The following is a 22,246-nucleotide window of genomic DNA, read 5'->3' as shown; positions in this document are numbered from 1 at the left end:
GGTGCAGGTGGCACAACTTTCCGCGCGAGCGAGTTTCCCCGATCACGGGAGAGGCTAATCTCGGATCTAGACCTCCCAGCCGCAGAACGGGCGAAACCGCTACTCCACCTCTTCCCCTTCCCTCTCCTCCCCACCCCAAGACTAGAAATCCCAGGCCCTGCAGGACCCGATTACCTCGGCCTCCTCCCACTGCGCTAATCCTGCGAGTGAGGGAGGCCCCGCGCCGAGGCGGTGGCTGGCAACGGGGAGTGGAAAGGGAGGATGGATGGGGCCGGGGGTGGGGTGGGGTGGTGGTGAGGGGGATGGAGGAGGGGGGGTGTCATTTTCTTTTTCTTTCTTTCTTTTTTTAAAAAAAGTATTTCTCTCGCGAGAAACCGCTGCGCGGACGATACTTGAAGAGGTGGGGAAAGGAGGGGGCCGCGGAGCCGGGGCAGAGACGGTGGGTGCCACAGGCGGACAGGCGGCCACAGCTGGGACAGCTGCGGGCGGAGCGCAGCCGAGCGGAGCAGCGGCTGCCCAGGCCAGGACCGAGGACCAGCCACCGCCGCTGCCTCCGAGTGGGAGTCGCCGCCTCTCCAGTGGGTGCAGCTGGGGTCCCGACAGGTCGGGCGGCAACCGGGGCTGGAGATCCAGCCACGGAGGCTTTTGCGTTTGCGCCGCGCCGAGGGCAGGGACAGGGACAGGGGTGAGGGGCTGTTCCAGAACATCCACAGCTGGCGCTGGCCCTCCCCTGCCTGACAGCATTCCCGGGTGCCCAGCTCGGCGACAGATGCTCGGGGGCGGATGGTAGCGCCCGTAGTCGCCTGGGACAGAGCGGCGGGCTTCCAACCCCGCGGCTTGGCGGAGAGGACAGGCTGAGAAGCTGGGGGCGCGCATCGCGTGCAATTCATGCCATTAAAAAAGCAACCCAGAGAACTCGCCCCGAGGCTTAGGATTGTTCGGGACGTGGGTACTTTGCGCTGCTCTCTGCAGCCCGCGCCCAGGAGGCCGAGGGGCGGCGGGAATCCCTCCCTCCGGGGGTCTGGGGCTTTTCAGCCAGCTGTGGATCAAAGGTCTTCACTTGCCCAAATGAACTGCGCCACGCGCAGGCGGCGCGCGCGTTGGGCTCGGGAAAGGGGACCGCGAGGCTTCAGCATCCCGGTGCCCTGAGTATCTCCCCCGCCTTGGGGATTTGTCTCTGTGTTGCAGCTGGCAGGGGCCGCCTGAAGTGGGAGCAGAGCCTGGAGAAGGCGGGAGGAACCCGGCCCGGGGGACCAGCGGCGGGAGAGCGGGACCCGGGCAGCGCGGTGCGCATCAGGGCGCAGCGGCGGCCGCAGACAGAGCCCCGGGCGCGGCCAGAGGCGGCGGGAGCCGGCGGCCGCTCGGCATCATGCGGCGAGGGGGGCTGCTGGAGGTCGCCCTAGGATTTACCGTGCTCTTAGCGTCCTGCACGAGCCAGAGCCAGGGGGCGGACGCCAATTTGGAGGCTGGGAATGTGAAGGAAACCAGAGCCAGCCGGGCCAAGAGAAGAGGTGGCGGAGGACACGACGCACTTAAAGGGTAATGGAAAGGGTCAGCTCCTTCGGGGTGGGTGTCCCCTCCCCCCTTCTCTCAAGTTGAAGATCCATTGCAACTGGACAGGGTGGATTCTGCACGGTAGAAGGATCCTTGGCAAGACCTCCAGGGGGTGCCTTAGAGGTGGTAAATTCGGGACTAAATAGCCTTCCTCCTGCTCCTTAAAGATTTCAGTCTTGGCCAAAAGGAATCTTGGGCCATTGTTGAGGCAGATTTGGGGAGGCGAGAAGGGTTCCTTGAGGAAGAAGGGGAGGAGCCCGTTCCTTTCCCTTCATACCAATTCCGGTTGTTTCGGGGAAAGTACTTTCCTTGTGGGCATCTGCTCTTTGCAAGGGAGCAGGGAAAGGAAAAGAGTCCAATGACAGCCAGTCAGACAGACACATGGTTCATAGCTGGACCTCCTGTAAGTTAGGCTTATTGAAAGTAGAGAACGAATTTTGTGGCTCCGCTCCTTTTCAGATGTGTCCCCTGGAAGCAGAGCGGAACCTGTGTTTCTGAGAAGTAGTGTTTGGGTTGTGTGGCGTTCTCTAAGTCATAGGTGCAGTACTGTCGCTGTGGCGGACCTGAAGAGACTGTTGTTAGCCAATGGGGTGTGTGTTAAGTACATACAACACCATTTCTCCGGTTTTCCAAGCTCCAAATATTTCGGCAAGAATGACTTAAATTAGGTAGTTTGACTGTCCAAGAGCTGTCAGTTCTCTGGATTGAAGGGGAGTGAAAATGTCCTCCTTTTAAGATGTTTTAGATGGAAAGAGAAATCTCTTTCCGAGTTTAAGTTCAAGCCTCCATAGAAACAGATGGACCACAAATGACCTATCTCATCTCCTTGAAGGGGCCTGATAAATGAACCCAGATAAAAAATACACAATGGTTTTCTGTTGAATTCTTCAAATTCTCACGGATGCTCTTCTGGGTGTTTTGTGGCTTGATTTTGTGGCCCTGGTGAACAAGTGAAGGTGTTCATTGGAGATGGTCTTTTGTTATGGGCTGCTTTAATAGTGCGTAGGTTGTGGAGTTTTTGTTTTAATGTCCCAGGTGCAAGAATAAAAAGTACAGTAAAGTGAACAGACCAATTTTTGAGTCCTAGTCTGAACTAAGGACAAGATGATTGTCAGAGCTAAGCACTTAGGCTGTGGTAAAATATATGTGATTTTCTGACCCCCGAAAATAGTTATGAAGAATTCAGTTCCATCTTGGCCTTTGTGGAAAACAAAGCCAGGATTCTAAAACTGTTGGAAATGAAGTTTCCTGATTCTGACCAAGCAATGGACATTCATTACACTGTGTTTGAGCTATTGGGCACATTCAATAAATGGGCTGAAACTCTGATTCCATGTGTTCTCAAAAAGACTTTTATTTAGTTCAGCATTTTTACTTAAAATATATTTTTGCTATACAATATTAACTTACCCATTTTTGATGCCATTGTTCATGTATATATTTATATGAATATATATATATAATGGACAGAGAGGAATGAAAAGAAAGGGAGAGAGAGAGAACTTACCTATTTTTGATGCCATTTTTCATATATATATATGAATATATATAATGGAGAGAGGAATAAAAAGAAAGGGAGAGAGAAAGAGAGAGAGGGAGGGAGGGACGGAGGGAGAGAGGAAAAGGGAGAGAGAGAGAGAGAGAGAGCAGAGGAAGTTGGGTTTTGATTCAGTGGATGAAAATCTGTGAGGAGACATCAGGTCTGGTGGAACACGTGTCTTATCTCCATGTGCCATCACAACTCACTTCTTTCCTTGGATACACAGACCCAACATAAAAACAGAAAGTTAGCTTTCCTTTGTTGCTTATACCATGCCACACTTGTACTCACTCCAGGGCTTATTTCTGTTGGGTTTTACATTTTTTTTATGATTATAGAGAGTTGCTTCTCTGTACTTCTCATAGTATTTGATCACTAACAGACCATATCTTATAAAGTTTTTGTAAAGACTTCCTAAAGCATAGGATTAATAGAAGAGTAATTATGAGTTTCTAATTCTCATATTATCTATAAGCATATCTACCTATCTATATCCGTCTATATATAGGTGGGTGATTAAAATGATAATTTAAAAGGATATACAACTAAAAGTATTTCCTGCCTACCCTTCAGAGACCATTTTCTTATGTATTTTTGTTGAAAAATTTTGGGCATGTACATCTGCTCTTTCTACATATCCATGCACATATATATCATATCCACACATAAGTATATGTATACACGCACATATGTGTGTATCTTTGAAAATACATGGAATATACTATATATGATATTCTGAACCTTGTTCACATCTTGTATATCTCTAGTGTATCCATCTATCTTCTATGCATCTGCCTCTTGTCTTTTTTGGTGTATAGAATCCCACAGTGTGGCTGGAACAGTTCCCCAGTGAAGGTTCTTTAGATTATATTAAATATTTTGCTATTACCAATAATCTTCTACATACCAATGTGTACACGCTTAAGTTTATATGTGGTATAAAGTAATTAAAGTAGAATTGCTGGATCAAAGGTTTCCTTATAGATTTTCAACAGACACTCATTCCAGTGTTAAATTGGAATCACATTTGAGTTTATTCTCTCTCCTTGTTGTCATTACAGTCTCACATGAATGAGTCTTTTAGCCATATCCTGCTGTGTAAATCATCAGGAAAAACAGCTGTGTATTACATTTTTCCAGTTACTGCTTAAATTTTCTATTTTTGCTCATTAAAATATTATCCACTTCAAAACTAACCCCTTGGACTCCAGTAAAACCTGTTTGTCATTTTGATGGAAATGCACAGTTTATGAAGTGAAAGTGATTTGTAACCCCTGAGGCTTCCTAATGGGAAGTTGGTGGCAGTGACTTTCAGCACCTCAGTAATATTTCCTATGGTGAAAAGGTTCTTTAAGCTTACTGATGTCTGATGTTCACTGGTCTAATCTCCCCCACAAAAACTGCCTCCTTGTTTTTCTCTGACGTAGATGGTGACTACAAAATTTGCCTTGCTATTCTTAAGATCTACAGACTAGGAAACTGCCTTGTTTTTCCCTTCCTGGGTGTATCTTCCTAGCTGTTCTTTCTCTCCTCCCATCTTGTTGCAGGTGTTGGTTGTTTTTTTTTTTTCCCCTCCCCAGAAGTTGTTCCACAGTGGAAATTTAAGCATCCTCAAGTTTCTTCCCAGCTCTTGCTGTGTTTTCTTAGAGTAAATTGCCAATTTCTGCTTTTACAGGAAATCTTTTTTTTTTTAATGGAATGAGTGTGGTTCCCATTCACTCTGCAAAGAAATTGTGTTTTTCTCTGTTTTCAAGGGAGAATTTTGCAAGTTTAAGAAATATTTTCAAGTAGTTAATGTGTAGTAGTTTTTTCTTTGCCTGGGTATTGCTTAACATGTGTGAAATGACTTTATGTGAAATAATAAAATCCTAATTTTGTCTGCATTTCAGTCCACAAGAATTTTTTTCAGTTAAATTCTAACCTTCCGTGATTAGGCAAAAAGTGTGGGAGACAGTCCAGTATTAAGACAAACAAACAAACAAACAAACAAAAAAACCCAGCAAACCAACTCTAGTTGAAGGAGGTATGCACCATTTATTTATAATTGCCTTATTGCTTTAGCTCCCAAATAAGGAAATATTACAATTTCATGTCAAGGGAAAAAATTCCTTTAAGTGAGACCTCCTTTCCCCCAATCTCCTGTAATGAGGATTGGATCCTCTGTCCTTGGCTGCCCAGTTTATAGGTATATGAGTTTGGTTGTATTTCACAGTTTGTACCCTTATGTGTGATGCCTTTTGGTCTTTGTTTATTTGTTTACTTTCTCCAGAGGTCTTGTTACCAGAAAAATACACATGGAACAGTTCATACACAGGGTAGACTATGTGACTGCAAACTCCCAGGGATTAATTACACAGAAGTCTGTTATTAAAATAAAGAATTTTAACAGGGAACACAGAAAATGTTCTGTAGGCTTTATAAAGTCCATTTCACTTTACAAAGAGGACTTGAAGACTTCATGTGAGGTCAGATGGGGTGGTGATAATTAAATATGGGGAAATAGTCCTGCAGTGATATGACTTGTCTTTGCATTTATTGTAAAGATTAAGCTAAAATATTGGGATACAATTTAAAAAAATAGGCATTCCTAAGTAGAAGGTTTCAGTAATTAGACATTTTAAACAAAAAGATAGAGATAGAAATATTTTTTTCATGTGACTTATTTGTAACATTTAGGATATAGAGATTGTTTACAGAAATGAGTAAGTTGTCGAAATTAATGAAAACATAACGTTGAAATTGATGAAAACAGTACATCAAACTATAGTGAAATGAAGTGAGGGCTGAAGGAAATAGAAGTACAAACCTCTCTTCAAGCTTATTTGGAATTTAAAAGAATTTGATATGTTCCTTCTTGTCTTATGGAGCAGATAATTTAAAAATTTAGTGACCAAAGCAAAATACTGAACAAACCATTAGGATATTGATACCAAAGGGGAAAAAAAATAAAATTAATAGATTGACCTACCCAGTTTGGGAATTTTAGCTTTGATTTTCAATGTAAATGTTCTTTTGAAAGAGAAATAAACTAGTTTAGCAATTTCTTTGATTCTAGAAACTAACCCTGCAAATGGGCCTACTTTAACAACTTAATTGTTTTACTATGAAATTCTTTGAGAAAGCAAAAACCATTATCAGGCATGAGTTTTATAACCAATGTATAAGAGTTTTGTGTCTCACCTTCATTACACTTGATTTTCCCATTAGCTTGTAAAATTGTCAAAGGCAAGATCCCCTCATAAGCATTTTGCCACTGACATCATTATAGGGGGTTTTGAAGAGTTTATTAATTCAAGAAGCTTTGATTTGAATGCTAGAGGCATATAGCCCACGGCTGAGGTGGTGGTGGAGGGGAGGGAAGCAGTGCTTAAGAGTTAGAGGAATGGAGAATCAGGAACCCAGAGTCCACAGAAAGATGGTAGGAGGCATGGAGTCTGGTATGAAGTAAAAACAAATATAAAGACCCCTTGGTTTCATGGGGTTGCATCCTGCTCAAAACTACGAAGCATCTCAAGAGAGAATCCTGTTCTTGAATAGGCCTGGGAAAAGATCAAAATTCAAAGTTTGAAGTATGGTTTCTATTGAATATATATGGCTTTCACGCCATTACTAAGTCAAAACGTTCTAAATCCAACCAGTGTGAGTCAAGACCCTGTGTAGTAATAATTGTAGTCATAGTAAGTAACATTTAGATAACATCCATGTGCAAGACTCTGTTCTAAATGAATTACATATGATAATTCTTTCACTCCTCACAACCATTCCATGAGAAGGGTAATTTCCTTTAACAGACTTGCGAACCATGGTATGCAAAGGTTGCATTCTAAAGACAAAGACTTAATATTAAATTTTCTTTCTCCATTAATTTTAAGTTATGGTTTTGGTTTCTCATTCCACTGGACAAAAATGCAGGACTAAGACATTGGTAAAATTCCACTTAAAATTCTTAATATTCTCTCATGCTAGTTCACAAATCCTAAGCCTAGTGAATCATGTAGTGCTATTTAGTCAAATAAGAAATGTTTTCTACCATTTCTGCAGACATTAATAAAACCCAGAAAGAATCATAGGATGTCAGAGCCAGCAGGGACTTGGATGGCACATGTATAATATCTTAATATTATACTTTGATTTTTTTTAATTGACGATGGTAGACCTGTTCTTTCTACATTGCCCAAGGTTCTGAGCTGGAGGCTTTGCTTAATATCATCCAGAATCTCTTACCTTCATGTCCCATGTGAGAAATTTCGCTCAGAGTAGATTTGTGTAAGGTTCTCTTTCCAAGAGAAGCTCACAGGTGTTTTACTTACATTCTTATGGTGAAAATGAGGTATTCAGTGATTGCTGTTTTTTTTTTAACCTTGGTTTCTGCAAACTCAGAGCCACTTTTTACATTAAATTGCAGCAATAATAGTAAAAATTGCAAGCTCTGATGTGTCGATTATGATTGCACTTTACAAATATTAATTACCCATTAATTATCCTAGTGCATAACTCCTTATGATGGAGATTAAACTTTGTTGCACATTTAACACGTAAGGAAAGAGGGATGCAGAGTTCAATAATTACTTCAGGGACACAATCTGGTAAGAAGTACTGTTGGTAAATCTGGCTTCATAGAGCTCTTCACTTAGTATTTTACTGTGTTTAAATTATAATAACTCTTTTTTTCTGTATTCATGATACCTTTATTTTCCCCTGAATCTCCTCCTGCCATTCCTGTTGGGTAAACTATATGTCTTTGTTTTTTTTTTTTTTTGGTGGTGTTGGGGTTTGAACTCAGGGTTTCGTGCTTGCTACGCAAGTGCTCTACCCATCGGGTCACAGTCCCAGCCCTTTTATGCTTTAGTTATTTTTTAGGTAATGTCTTACATTTTTGCCCAGCCCAGCCTCAGACCACGATCCTCATACCTATGCCTCCTGCATAGCTGGGATCACAGGCAGGTGCCTGACTGGCTCATTGATTGAGATGCGAGTGTCGCTAACTTTTTGCACAGGCTGAACATGAACATACCTCTGTAGTTCAGTCTGACTTCGAACTCATAATCCTTCTGCCTCAGTCTCCCAAATGCTGAGATTACAGGAGTGAACCACCATGTCTGGCTCCAGTAGATAATTTTTTGTCACGAGACTTTGACCAATTTTGACTGACTGGGTATGAGTGTAGAAGAGAAATTAAGGAAGAATTTGAGTACAAAGGACATGAAGCGCAAAAGATATGAAGTGTTTTGGATCGCAGGACATCGAGCCCAGATGGGCAGGGTTTGCACTGCATGGCTTCAACTGGTACACTTCACGGTGTTGACTATGAAACTAGTGCCCCTGGAATTGTGCAGTTTGCAAACTTGCCTTCACACAGACAGCAATGTTGTTTGGGACAGGAGAGGGACTAAGGGAAATATAAAATTCCTGATGGTTGTGAAAGATAAGAATGGAAAGCTATGGGAAAATTCTAAGATGGGGATGTGGTCAGATCTTCGTTAATGTGCTTCAGTGTGAAAGCTGTGTGATTAGATTAGGGAGACGAGAGATGAGGAGATTTGAAAGGTGGATATTGGTCACGAGGAGGGTGGATGATGGTCTGAACAAAGGCAGGGGAGGAGGTAAAGAAAGAAAAATGTTCACTCAGGTGGCTCCAGAGTTAACATTGGTGATACACCTGACCAGCTGGCATGAGACAAAGGGGAAGGGCATCTAAAAACTTCCACCTCCATATAAATGAGAACTTGTCCTACACAAAGTCGTGCTAGCACCATTCCTGAAAAACCAAAGGGAAGCAAGACCATTTCCAGGCTTCCTAACTCCAGTGAAACTGCTATTTCCATTTGTGAGTGTTTTGGTTGTCATATTGCTTTGTAACAAATGACCTCAAACTTCACGGTTAAAACAACCACCTTATAATTTTTCATGACTCTGCAGGTCAGGAATTTAGACAGAGCATAGTGGGGAATCTTGTCTGTGCTCCCTGCAATGTCTTTTGGGCTAGACTGAGCAGCAGCATGTTTCTTTCACTTACACAAGATGCCTGGTGCCCTGTTTTCTTTGCTTGTGGTTTATCTAAGTGGAGGTGGATGTGGGAATAAAGAAGCAAGGGCCACCTGTCTTCTGGGTTGTAAATCTCTCTCTCATGCATTCTCCTGCCCCTTAGAATGGAGCCATTGGTGGAGTTTTTCTAAATGGGGAAACTAAACCCTAGATGCAGTGACCTGGACAACCTCAAGGTTTGTGTCCATTGGGGCTGGCTTGGGAACAATAGTTTCCTGACCACTGGTTGGGTGACCCAACTCCTGTGTGGATTGTAGCAAGCCTTCAGTGGCTGGGGACTGGCTGGCTGGCTGGTCGCGAATGGGCTTGTGTGTTCTAGGGGTGTCTGGGTGCCTCAATCCTCCTTGCTACAGTCTTAGATTCCTTCCTACACATGGCTTCTCCACATGGTCTCACAGCAGCAAAGACTTTTTCCATGGATCTCAGAATCCCCCAGGATCACTGAAGTAGAAGCTACCAGACTCTTCACACTTAGTCTGAAATGACATGAATTGGGATTCCATGCCAGGCAAAGGCCTTGTCTGGATTCCAGGGCATGGCTCCTATGGTCTCTGAATGTGAGGAGCAGCTTGTGTGTGCAGGGAAAGGAGGAAGTATTGGGGTATCTTTGGAGACTAACTAGCATCATGAAGCAAAGTTTCTTTGAGAAGGATAATCTGATATTTTCAGTTTTATTTCTAACTTGATCTCATCTGCTTGACTTAGTTCTTCACTGACAATGCTTCATTGTATTTTGCTGCTGTGACAGAATGAAAAATGCTCCATGAATATAGCTCAATGTTCTTAGTTTATTCACAATTCTGAATTTAAGGCACTCAGTCTTCAGGAAGTAGATTATAGTTCCTAATAAACTAACATGTTTTATTTGAATGTAAGAATTATGAAACTAATTTTTTTCTTTTGGCTTTTCTTCTTTTATTTTGGCAGTACTGGGGTTTGGTCTTAGGGCACTTGCACTTGAGCCATGTTTCTAGTCCTTTTTTCTATTATTATTGTTTCTTAGATAGGGTTTTGTGTTTTTGGCCAGGGCCCAGCCTAGACTGTGATCCTCTTACCTGTGACCTCCCTTGTAACTGGAATGACAAGTATGGCTTTGTTGATTGAGATGGAGGTTTCACTGACTTTTTGCCTGTGCTAGCTTCAAACCATGATTCTTTACCTCCCTAGAAGCTGAGATTACAGAAGTGATCCACTGTGCCTGGTCTTCCTTTAGCTTTTAAGAAATTCAGTGAAAAATTTAACACACAGTCATTCTAATTTATTAACTTAGTCATTTAATATGTTATGCCTTCCTTCTACCTAGAACTTTACATTCAATTTCTATTCTCAGCCTCATTTTTATATGTCTATAATCCACTTCAAATTTTTGTTTTGGGGATCAGGGGTTATAAAAAATAACCAAATTAGGCATGTGACTGTCAATAGAATTATTGTAAAAGAGCTGAACTCTTAATTGTTCTGCTCATAGAATAAAACTGGATTAGGACAAATTTGAATATAGTCAAATGTGAATTGTTGATATTCTACACTCTGTCAAATCCTGGCTGTAAGTTTCTTATAACTATGAATATTTCAACTCAGGAACTTTTTTTGGTTAAAATTATCACTGAGTCTATTTATTCAGCCCCCTCAGTGGAAGGGAGAAAGAAAAACTTGGTATCTCCACTGTTCCCAGCCAAAGATGTATTCCCAACAGCAAGCAGGCTCAGAGTGAACTGCTTCCTTAGACAAGTGACTTGGGTCAGTGTTTTGAAGGGCTGTGAATTCCTAGACCATCAGTCATACTTACATTCAGATATAAGTATCCAAACACATCTAAGTCCAAATATAGAGCAGCCATTTTATGACGCTGGCGTTGGGAGACAGGATTTATATCGCCTTATGGATACCTCAGACATCGTCTCCTGAGTTTCACGGTTTTGAACTCAAGTGTGGTAGTGTCTCTGCTAATAAAGAGAATGTATCTCAGAGGCAGAGTTCTAGCTTATTTTATTCTATTGTTTTTCTCTTTCCCTTCCTTCTTCTTACTCATTGTCATCTTTGCCTCTTCTCCTTCTTTCCTTTTCTTCTTCCTCCTCCTCCTCCTCCTTCTTTTTCTTCTCCTCTTTTTTCATCATCTCATCTTTCTCTTCATTTTAAAAGTAACTTGGTAACCTGAGCTAAAAATAATATAGGGAGAAAAGGAATATCAAATAAAAATTGAAATATTAAGAGAAATAAATTCTAGGGAAAATGTGAAATTTTTCCCTTGGAGGCTTAGGATCTTCAAAAAAGGAAAACAGGGGTAAGGTTTTTGTTAGGAGAGGGAAGAAGGAAGGCTGAGGGAAGCCAGAGGAGAGGGTGGGGTGAAAGTTCTGGATGAAGCATCTTGGCAGCCATGGACCTGCGCTAGAAAGAGCAGGGGCTAGGCTTTGACAGATGTTAATGACAGCTTCCTCGCTCCTGGCAGTATTGGTACTCCCGTGCCTGGCCTATGAACACCTTTAAAATTTTTTTATTTATAATTTTCAGTGGAACCCTCCAGACTAAGTAGGGCCTCCAGACTGGGTGGGTGGGGCTTTTCATGGGAGGTCATTGCTAGTGGGAGTAGCAGAGAGGGAGTTGGAGAAAGAAAGGGGAGTCTCCTCTGGGGGGCCTGCAGCATCAACTGACCCCCTCCACCCCCACCTCACACTTCTAATGGGCAGTTAAGGCATCAAATGTTCTGAAATTGTGATTAGTGTCAGTCTTTTATTTTATAACTTGCTAACTCCGTTATTCTAACTACTAATTTATATATACATTTAGATTGCATGTAATGTACATGTCAACATGAAAATGTTCCTTGGATTCTTGCCTTTTCTTCTATATCAATTCGCCCCCCCCCAATAATTTTGTAGAACAACTGCCTAATCCAACGACAGCTATTTATTAAGCATTAGCTATGTTTGAATTGGACCTAATACTTAATTCTCGGGATGAACACCCTGACTCAAGCATAATTCATACTATTCTTTCCAATGTTTCCAGGTAGAATTACCACAGAGAATAACTTTCTCTTTACTGACAGGGTTAATGTTGGAGATGATGTGAACATCAGCTTGCAATGAAAGACTTGAAATGCAGCCTTCAAGTAGACGAAGAGTTTTTAATCTTTTGTGGACTGTTGCTGCTTCACACCCCAGAGTTTAGGCCACTGACCTCAAGTTTGCAAATTTTATATCCCATTACCACCCTGTGAGCTCTGTAGTCCCGAGGGCCACATAGTTGACGTTTTAGCTGGAATCTGAGAAAGTGTCTGAACATTTCCTGAAGAGTTGGCTAGGAGCAACTTGGCAGTTCAGTCATAAAAAGCCAGAGCTAGTGGCTGGGGGATATACTGTAATGACCTCACACCGTTTCCTATTTGAGTCTGGTTGTGGGTAATGGGGTAGCTTGGTATTGCTTGTGGGACTATTTTCTAAAAGACAGAGGAGTCGTTTTCAATGAATGCTAATAACCACTGGCCTTGTTTTCAGTGAGGCTTAGAAGGGTGGGGATAGACATGCCTGGGGTCATATCCTGCTCCACCACCTACTAAGGAGAAACCTCAGAAAGTGTCTTGACCTCTCTAAGGCTCGCTTATTCACTTGTAGACACAATTATAATATATACCTTTCTGTGTTTTCCTAAGATTTATTGAGATCATGCATTTCAGGCTCATAGTCAGTGCCTGACATGGTTAGCTATGCTGATGAGGATGACTAGGTTACTGTTGTTACAGACAGAAAAGAAGGACTAAAGTTTTATGAAAAGTGATGTTGGCTTTAAAACCAAAGCAAAAAGTTAGATAGTCATTAGTAACTGCATACCACAGACTCTACTTTCTCATCTTGGAACTTATTATTTTCAGAAACATAGGAAGCAAACTAGAACTTTGCAAAATTTTTTTTAAATGTAATTTTAAGGTGAACTTTCTTTATCTGTGGAGACCTGGTTATACTTTAAAGGTAGTGTGTTGAAAAGCTTTTATTTTTTACATTTTCCTTTTCCCCAAATTGTGTTACCTTTACTGGGAAATATACTGACTATTATTCCTTGTTATGTCCCCCTCAACTCTTCCAAAAGGCTTTGATTTTTTAAATTGGCAGATTTTGCAAATAGGTCTTGCCTCCTTCCTGATGAACACCTTTCCCCCAAAAGCTTCTGGGAAAGGAGTTTAGATTTTATGAAATTGAAAGACTGACCTGAAAACCACTCTCTGTGGCAGCAGTGCAAAGAGAGTTAGGACAGCTTTGTGGAGAGCTGGGTGGTCATTACTGAAATGCCCTTTACTCGCCTTTATTAGAGTAAGGATTTGATTATGTTGTGTAGACTGGATGACCACTGGCAATTCTAAATCAGAGCCTCAAGCTCCTGATCTCAGAGGTAAGAAGACAGCTTCTCTTTCCTAGCCTACATTACACCTCATGGAGAATTCCGGCACTGCTCTGGTTACATGCACATCACTATGACACACTCTCTGGCCTGGCCTTAGCCATGTGTGGGTCCTGTTTTGACCCTGCTAGATGGCTTCCTCTTGGGATCAAGAGGAATTTGGTTAGCAACAAAGAACAAGGGTCGTTAGGCTGGTGAATGCAATACATCTGCAACCAGGACGAGAGAGCTGCCTTTTCCGTAGACCCTCCACTCACTTCCTCCTCACTCTTTTCCCTGGGCACTTCTGGCCTTGCTGGTGTGACTAGGGCCAGGCTGACTCAGATTAGCCACCCTTGAGAAGAGTACTAGCCCTTTCTTTCCAGCTGAGCCTTCCCTTTCTTTGGCTTCCTGCCCTGCAGTCACATAATGCTCATTTAGTACAAAGAGATTCTTCTTTATTTTTCTTCTGTGACTTAGTTCTCTTCAGATATTGAAAATCTTTTCATATTCTTTTAATGACACTCATTTTGATTTTAATAAGAGTTGACTTTCAGAGAGATCTTAAATTACTGAACATCCAGAGAAGTAGAAGAAAGCATACATTATCTTAATTTAGGCAAAGCTTCGGTAGAGTCCCTACGTTCTGTACCTTATATTGCCAATCTTTGGTTAACTGATTGGCAATGAACTAAGAAATCGTGGTTGTCTGACGTTCATTCACGGCCTATAAAAATATGAGTATTTTAAATAAGGAATGGTTTAAACACATATCGGTTAGTTTTCCATTTGCCATTAAAAATGTTCAAATTACCTAATGTCTTTCATCTGTTTGGGATAACCACAGCACCATCAATACACTCAAGTTTACAAAAAAGCAAAAATAAATTTAAAACAACAAAAACAAAAACAAACACCAGGTACTTTCTGTGCCCTGTTCACTTCTCAGGAGAAAAATAAACCTCAAATAAAATAAGTGTTTCTTTTTAAAGTTTTGAAAACCTTTCAGGAATTTTATAAGACTATGTGAACCATTTTTTCTTTCTTGTAAGCAATTCCAATTTAATCTAGACCTTGTTGAATATTTGACAGCAGGACAACAGTTGTGTTTGACCTCAGACTGGCTTATCTGCTCATTTGGGTTTGTGTTTTTCCTTGAAAATGGGTTCCATTGAATGTTCAGAAAACACCAGGACTCCTTGCTTTAATGATTCCCTTCCTTCATTTCATATTTCCTATGACTATAAACTATGAGTTCTTCCACTGTGTTCAGAAAAAGTCAACATTCAACACTTAGAGACCTAACAAAAGCAATGCCTTTCTCCTCAAATGCATCTTTTGCTAACTGATAGGTTTGTCATTAAGAAAGGGGAAGTATATTTAGGAGAATGACTCGCCAGGAAGACAAGATTGTAAGGCTCAGAGGAGTCCATCCCCTGGGCTGCCATGGTTTAATTCTTACACAAGTGTGTTTAAGCTGTTTGTTCTTAGATTCCTTATCTTGAGACCATTAACCCTATTTATTTATTCATTTTCATGTTTTGGTGGTAGTGGGTTTGAACTCAGGGCTTTACACTTGCTAGGCAGGTGCTGTAGCACTTGAGTGATGCTCCCAGCCCTTTCAGGGTCCTTGTCTCTCTCAGGAATATTGAGGTATATAACAGATACAGATGGTTCTTTGGCTAAATGAAAAAAGAAATCAACAGCGTGGCGTGGTGATATGTAGGAGACTGCTGTGGCTATCAGGATGGGTTAAGACTATCAGATGCTATAGCAAACTTGTCATTGTTTAATTTTTTAGTATGCAAAACTTCAAATATGTGTAAAATTATAGATGATGCTTTATCTTCAGCATTTATCAACTAATATGCCATCTTGTTTTTTGGTTTTTTTTTGCAATCTTGTTTTATCTACTTCCTTCTCTAGCCACAGAGTATTTTGAAGTAAATCACTGAAAAATTCTTTCATTTGTAAATGTAGAATGGCTTTGGAGTGTGGCTCAAGTGGTAGAGCATCTGCTTACCAAGTATAAGGCTGAGTTCAAACCCTAGTGCTGTCAAAAAAAATGTAGATTTTTCCCTCTGACATTTTTTTCCTTGCGTTTGTTAAAGAAACTGGTCATGTCCTATAGAGCAGTGCTTCTAAAAATGCCAATCTGTAAACTGCCTGTTAGGGGTCCTTGGTGAGACAAGACACTGTGCCCAGATGTAGAGTCACTATGCTGCTTGTCACACTATTCAGTCCAGCTGGTATTTTCTTTATAGGAAGACTTTCTCAATGAAGGGTGATTTTCATTACATTTTAGGCTCTTAATTTCATTATACACTGGTAACATCTAGATTGTGGGCGAGCATTGGTCAGTCTCTGGACCACACTTGAAGTTCACTGTTGTAGAATTTCTTGCAGTCTGTGACGTCCATATGCTTGTGGTTTGGGATTTATCGTATACCTCTGGGTCCTGTATTTGACATGAACTTGTAGCTAGAGCTTGATCCAACTCAGTCAGCTTTTGTCATGAAGACCTGATAAATGGAATGTCTATTTCATTAAGAGGCACAATTAAAATGACATCTGTCTTTTGTGACTTTAACAGCCATTAATGATTGTTGCCTAAAACCATTGATTTATTTGGGGGACAGAATGGCAATATTCTAATTCTGTCATTCCCTATTTATTTATTAATGCTATGAAGTTTTACACCTAGTTTTTTTTAGATTTGTTTTGGAGAAGGGCAGTACTTGGGGCTGAATACTTGCTAAGCAGGTACTTTGACTTGAGCCATGCCCCCAGTCCATCACACCTAGTTTTGAATTTATACTCAACATTCACAACCAGCCATGTTTGCATTGCTGCCAGGTCTGCTTTTTCTGATCCGTGACTTTGAAGGATACAGAAAAATTACATAACATCGAATAGTAAGGATGAGCTATTATGAAGTAGAAAATTCTGGGCAATGCAGACAGAATGGGCCTGGCACTGAAAGGGGCAGACAGGGAAAGAAATGATTTTGCAAGGGTCTATTCCCCTGTCCTCATCTTTCATGCAAGTCAAAATGGAAACATTCAATGTGTTTTTTTTTTTTTTAATAAGGAGTTTCAAGCTAGGATACTATGAAAAATTGGTAAGATTTTGCTCTATAGGTAGAAAGAAAAAATTTTAACAGAAAATTATTGTCTGATTTCCTTTAACACTCTAAAGGGAATGTTTGTACCCTTATTTCAGCATTGCTTTTTCAGAATTACTTGTTTTATTCAAGAAATTGACTAAGCTTTAGCAATTCAACTGAAAATCATTGCCCCAGGAGCCGCCCTGAGTGTTGGTGAGGAATGGTGTGTGTTCGTGTGCCGGCATGTAATATTCTTTATGGCCTGATGTATTTTTCTCTCTGCTATAAAATTCCCAGGATTTCTTGCTAGTGGTTATCATTTATGTGTTTGTTTATTCATTCAATTATTTAGGTGGTGCAGGGGTTTGCCTCATACTTACTATGTAGGCACTTTATCCTGGAAGCCACAGTCTCACTCCTTTTTTGCTTTTAGTTATTTTTTCGATAGGGTCTTGGGTTTTTGTCCAGGGTTACCCTCAAACCCTGATCTTCTTATCTATGCCTCCCACATAGCTTGAATTACAGGCATGGGCCACCATGCCTGGCCTAGAAATTATCTTTTCCACTTACTTTATTTAATTTCTTCTAAACGTACTTATTTTTGTAGTAAAGTAAATGCTCCCTACTCTGAAAGAATTCTCACTGGCTTAAGTTGTCCCAGTTAGAAGTACATTTGAAACCCTAAATGTTTCTTTACCTCTTAAGATTCAGGTTTTGTGTTACGTATTGGGGTTGCAAAGATAAATCTGAACTGTGTCTTTAGGTGGCTACCCAATTCCACAGGATCTGAAGTGCTTGAATAATTTGGATATGAGATTGAAACTATCAAATTAGGTTCAAAGGTGACTTACAATGGCTGGGGATTATAAGCACAAAAGGTCCTGGGTTCCATCCCTAGTACCACAAAACCCAAAACCAAACAAACAAAAAACTGACTTACTTTCTTGCTTCATCTGGAAGCCACTCTTTCCGGAAGTAGCTCACTGAGCTCTTGGTCTCTGAGCCAGGTCTGGGCTCTGATTTTGTGTTATAGAGGCTGGTGAGGTGGGGTCTTCTGGTCAGGAATGTAGGGGATTAGAATATCCTATTATTCCCCAGTTTTTAAGTGTCCTGTCTGATTTATGGACTTAGGAATATTCCATTTTTGTCTCTAAAGGTCTTGGTTGGAGGAGGGCATTGCTCTCTCAGGACTGTGTGAGGTTATAGATTTTTAGGTGTTCATTTCTACAGATCACTGGGCAGCCTACTATATAGCTGAGGCATGGTGGGTTGGTGTGGTCAAGTTTCTTTCCGGTTGCCTGCTATGGAATGTTTCCCATAAAACATTTTAAGTTGTGGTCAGGTTCCCTGACCAGCCCACAATGGCCTATTTAGCTGATAATGTAGTTGAGAGACTGCTATTTGACTAGCTTGGGGACCAAACCACTACCTATTAACATTGTTTCTGTTGGAAAGGCCATTCCAACTTCTAAATACCAATACGTAGAAATTAAATTTTACAGCCTTACCTGTTTGTCAGTTGGCAGCTGTCAGTATTCAGAACTAAAGTATTCAATTCAATTACCTAGCACTTCCAGTTCTTGTAGAACCCTGTTCCTTCCCCTAAGCCTGACCCCATTGGCTGGCTTTCCAGTCTTTTCCTGGGCCTGCCAGAACATTCAGAAGATATTATCTCCCTGGATAGAGCTCTTGGTTTGAGAATTTCTGGGAAATGGTGAGAACCATGGTTTCATTCCCCCATTTCTTCTGTGGGCAATAACAAGGAGGGAGGGAATAGTGAAATTCCGTGATACCACCCAGCCTCCGCCTCCCCACACAGGCTCTGGATCACCTCCCTAGTTTACTTGTTTTATGTTTTCAATCATTTCTATAATTCCACCTACCCTTTGGAAACAACAATGTGGCTTTGGCTTGAATAGATGGGTTGAATATTCCAGTCCAAGAAAATGTCATGGTTATCCTTGAACCCATTGCTAAAGTCAAGGGGCTGCAAAGTTCTCAGAAGCAGTTCTTCAAAAGCACCCTTTTGATGTCATTGATCAAATTTTCTCAGATGTTTCTGAAATAAAAACTTGAGAAGTGCTGGTTTTTCTGTTTTGAGGCCACACTTCCTCACCCCTAGAAGGCCAAAGAGTAGTTCCAGCTTATGAACAAATATACCTCTCTCCATGTATGTAGTGGGAGCCCTTTTTACACATTAAGTCAGTGATGTTATCAGGCCAGAGAAAGAGCTTCTCTCCAGAGAGTAGTCCCAGTGCAGAGTAGGCTAGCAAGTGAATCAAATCATTGCTGTCAGAACGTTGGGGGTCACACGTAGGTAGTTCAGGCATCCAAGCAGACTCCTGTGTTCTTAGTAGTGTTTAATCCAGAGTATCAGAAACACAAAGTGCTCAGTGTCTCAGAGGAATTGTGCCCAGAGAGATACTCTTCAAACACCTGTGCTTCTGGTCTTTAGGGTCCAATGTCTCCTTTCCTTTTAGTGACTTTTTAAGCTTTAAATCCTTTCTTTTTTTTTTTTCCAATGAAAAACATACACATGCACATGTTTAAGTCACCTATAAAAGATCCTAACAGGTTTTAAATTGGCTGTCAGTGTAAAGTGACCTCTCAGATTTAGGGAATGGCCTTGTGGCTTTCTGTTTCAACTTTCCAAAGCTATCTGTGTGTGGGATGGAGGGCATCAATATGAGTGCCCTGTTGTGTGTCTTATTCTACCATGATCCATTTATCATGATCCATTTATCACAATCAGTTAACTGGTATTGATACATAGTTATTAATTTAAGTCTTTTTTTTGTGGGGTGCTACTAGGGCTTGAACTCAGGGCCTCATGCTTACTAGGCAAGTGCACAACTAGTTGAGACCCGCCCACAGTCCTTTTTGCTTTTAGTTATTTTTCAGGGGTAAGGTCTTGTTTTTTTTGCCTGGAGCCAGCCTGGACTGCAGTCCTCCTATTTACACTTCCCAAATAGCTGGCATTACAGGTGTAAGCCACTGTGCCAAGCTAACCGCATATTTGATTCATGTTTCTTTAGATTTTGCCTAATTTTTTTTCCTTTTAGTTTCAGGATCCCATCTGGGATATCAGATTATATTTTAGCCATCATGACTTCGTAGGTTGTAGACAGTTTGTCAAACTTTCCTTGTTTTTGATGACCTTTGTGGTGCTGATGAATACTGGTCAGATATTTTGTAGAATGTCCCTTAATTGGAAGTCTTGGATATTTTTGTCACATTTAGGGCTGGAGTTATGGTTTGGGGGAAGAAGACCACAGAGGTAGGGTTCTAGTTCCATCTCATCATATCAAGGTTTTATAGTATCAATATAACTTGTCATTACTATTCCTGTGAACCTTGATTACCTGGCTGAGGTAGTGTCTGTCAACTTTCTCCATTGTAGTGTTACTCTTTGCCCCATCCATGGTGAGCTCTCTGGAAGGATGCCAAAATGTACAGCACACAGATAAGGGGTGGGAAGTTAGGCTTCATCTATCTCTTTGAAGGCAGAGCCTTGAGCTCTGTAAATCTAGCCCAGGAGATTTCTCTCTTCTCCCCCATTTATCTATCATTCAATCATTTACTTATCAGTATGGATTTGTGGATATTTATTTTATACCTTGGGGTATAATCCAATGCTACTTTTGTTATTTTCTTGCTCAAATGGTTCTAGCTTTGGAGATTGAGAGTTCTTTCACTTGTCTCCTATGTCCCTTACCAAAGTCCCTTCACTGTGATTGCCTGTTTATTTGTTTATCTCTCTCTTAATTTCTATCACCACAAGATGCTCAATACTCATTTTGTATGTTCCCTGTCCTGGCAGGAATCAATCATTTCTCCTAGGTGCTCTGGTTTAGTGGAGAACGATGTAGAAACAAAGATCTAAGCATTAGATGTGCTTATCTTGGTCATTTTACTTCTTATCTAACACAGTGTCTAGGCTAGATAGGTTCTCATTTATATTGTTGAATGGTTTTGTGCTTTGGGCAAGGCTAGTACTTAGTCATGAACTTGTGTGCATGTGGTAGTGAACTTGCTGATTTTATAGGCCTCCTGAGCCCTGTGATCATGGATACAATGATTTCAAGGTATAACAAAACATTTGATTCTAAATGCTTTGTAAACAGGCATTGTGGAGGGGAGAGAGAGAGAGAGAGAGAGAAGAAGGAGGGAAGAAGATATGAGGAAGGGAGGAAAGAAGGAAGGAGGGAGAAAGAAAAGACAGACTATGGGTCTGGGGAAAAGATAATGAAGTCACTAATCTACTAAGTGATGATGGACAAAACCAGAGGGATGGAACTTCTGAAAACTAGAGCATGAACTATTCTTTCTGCTACTTTTTAGTTTACTGTAAAATAATATTTTAGAATATTTTGTCAAGAAGACAAAATATTGTGCATGAAGTAGGTTAAAGAGGTTGGCTGGCTTTCATCTTCAAAATTGAAACCAGAATTGTCTTCGTTCCAGCCGGTGTTGACCCAGACAACCCAGAAATGTGTATCTCAGCTAGAAAGCCCAGAGAAGGCTTGGGGAGGCCATTGAAGCCATTTTCATTACCAGGGTTTGAAGTTTCCTTATGTACATTGTTGTGACTGGTAGATGGGCTGCCACAGTCACACATGGTATTTAGATCACTGCAGAGAGACTTGACCTCTGCCTGCAGCAAAGAGGACCAAACAAAGGCACTAAGATAATGGGGCAGAGGAATTTGCAAACTTTGTTGGAGTAGTATGCACCCCTTCATCAGATAGTAGCCGTAGTTTCCTTTTTCTTTTTATCTTGATAAAAATTTGTCAAAGAACAGATGAAATGGAGATGCGTGGTTAACAATAGAGCTCATTTGTGTACTATGATTGTTCCATGAGCTATCATATTTTTGGTAGTGAAAGGAATTTAAGTATGGAACAATGGTTATTAAGATATTACCTTAGGACATGTTTTGTGGGCAGTTGAATGCCGTTTGTTGTTTGAGGCCATATACCTTTCATATCCTCCCACATTTATACTCAAGGGGCTCAATAGAGATGGGCAGGGTGTCACATAGCTCTAATCCCAGCCACTTGGAAGGCAGAGATGGGAGGATCACAGTTCGAGACCAGTCTAGGCAAAAACTTACTGAAATCCTCTCTCAAAGAACAAGCTGGGTGTGGTGGTGCATGCAGTTACTCTGGAGGCATAGGTAGAGGATCTTGGTCTGAGACTGGACCTGGACAAAAGCATGAGACTCTGTCTGAAAAATGACTGAAGCAAAAAGACTGATGGCATGGCTCAAGTAGTAGAACACCTGCCTAGTAAGTGTAAGACCCTGAGTTCAAACTCTATTACAGCCAAAAAATAAAAAAGTGGGGGGCTCAATTGGAAGTTTCCCCTTAAAGGTCAAAAAAGCAGATAACTCATGGAATAGAGTCAACCACATTAGCCCTTACCTGATGCTTACTGTTTTCCTTTCCTAAGGATTTGGTTACTGTGCAGGCAGGGAAACTCTTGCATATGAAATAAGAGCCCCCTGACCTTGTTTTTATTACCCCAGCCTTGTCTGAAAAGGACTTTGCACTTGGGAGAGGAAGCAGAAGGGCTATCTTGCTGTAAAAGAGGCCAAACTTGCAGAAGTGAGTCTGGCTAAGGAATGT

The 22,246-nt window shown here is 41.2% G+C and overlaps 1 protein-coding gene across 2 annotated transcripts in view; it reads left to right on the top strand.

Annotated features, from left to right (window-relative positions):
• The first annotated feature begins 444 nt into the window (after positions 1–444).
• Positions 445–22,246, top strand: part of Fbn1 (fibrillin 1) — a 237,322-nt gene continuing 215,520 nt past the window's right edge. For both annotated transcript variants that reach the window (XM_020160570.2, XM_074065892.1), the window contains exons 1-2: positions 445–578; positions 1,189–1,539. In XM_020160570.2, the coding sequence (XP_020016159.1) occupies positions 1,370–1,539 (170 nt within the window). In that variant the 5' untranslated portion in view covers positions 445–578; positions 1,189–1,369. The remainder of the gene's footprint in view (positions 579–1,188; positions 1,540–22,246) is intronic.

The sequence above is a fragment of the Castor canadensis genome, chromosome 2 (assembly GCF_047511655.1).
Source record: "Castor canadensis chromosome 2, mCasCan1.hap1v2, whole genome shotgun sequence".
In the NCBI taxonomy this organism is placed as follows: Eukaryota; Metazoa; Chordata; class Mammalia; order Rodentia; family Castoridae; genus Castor; species Castor canadensis.
Note: the sequence above shows the minus strand (reverse complement) of the source record. Positions and strands in the feature narration are given on the sequence as shown.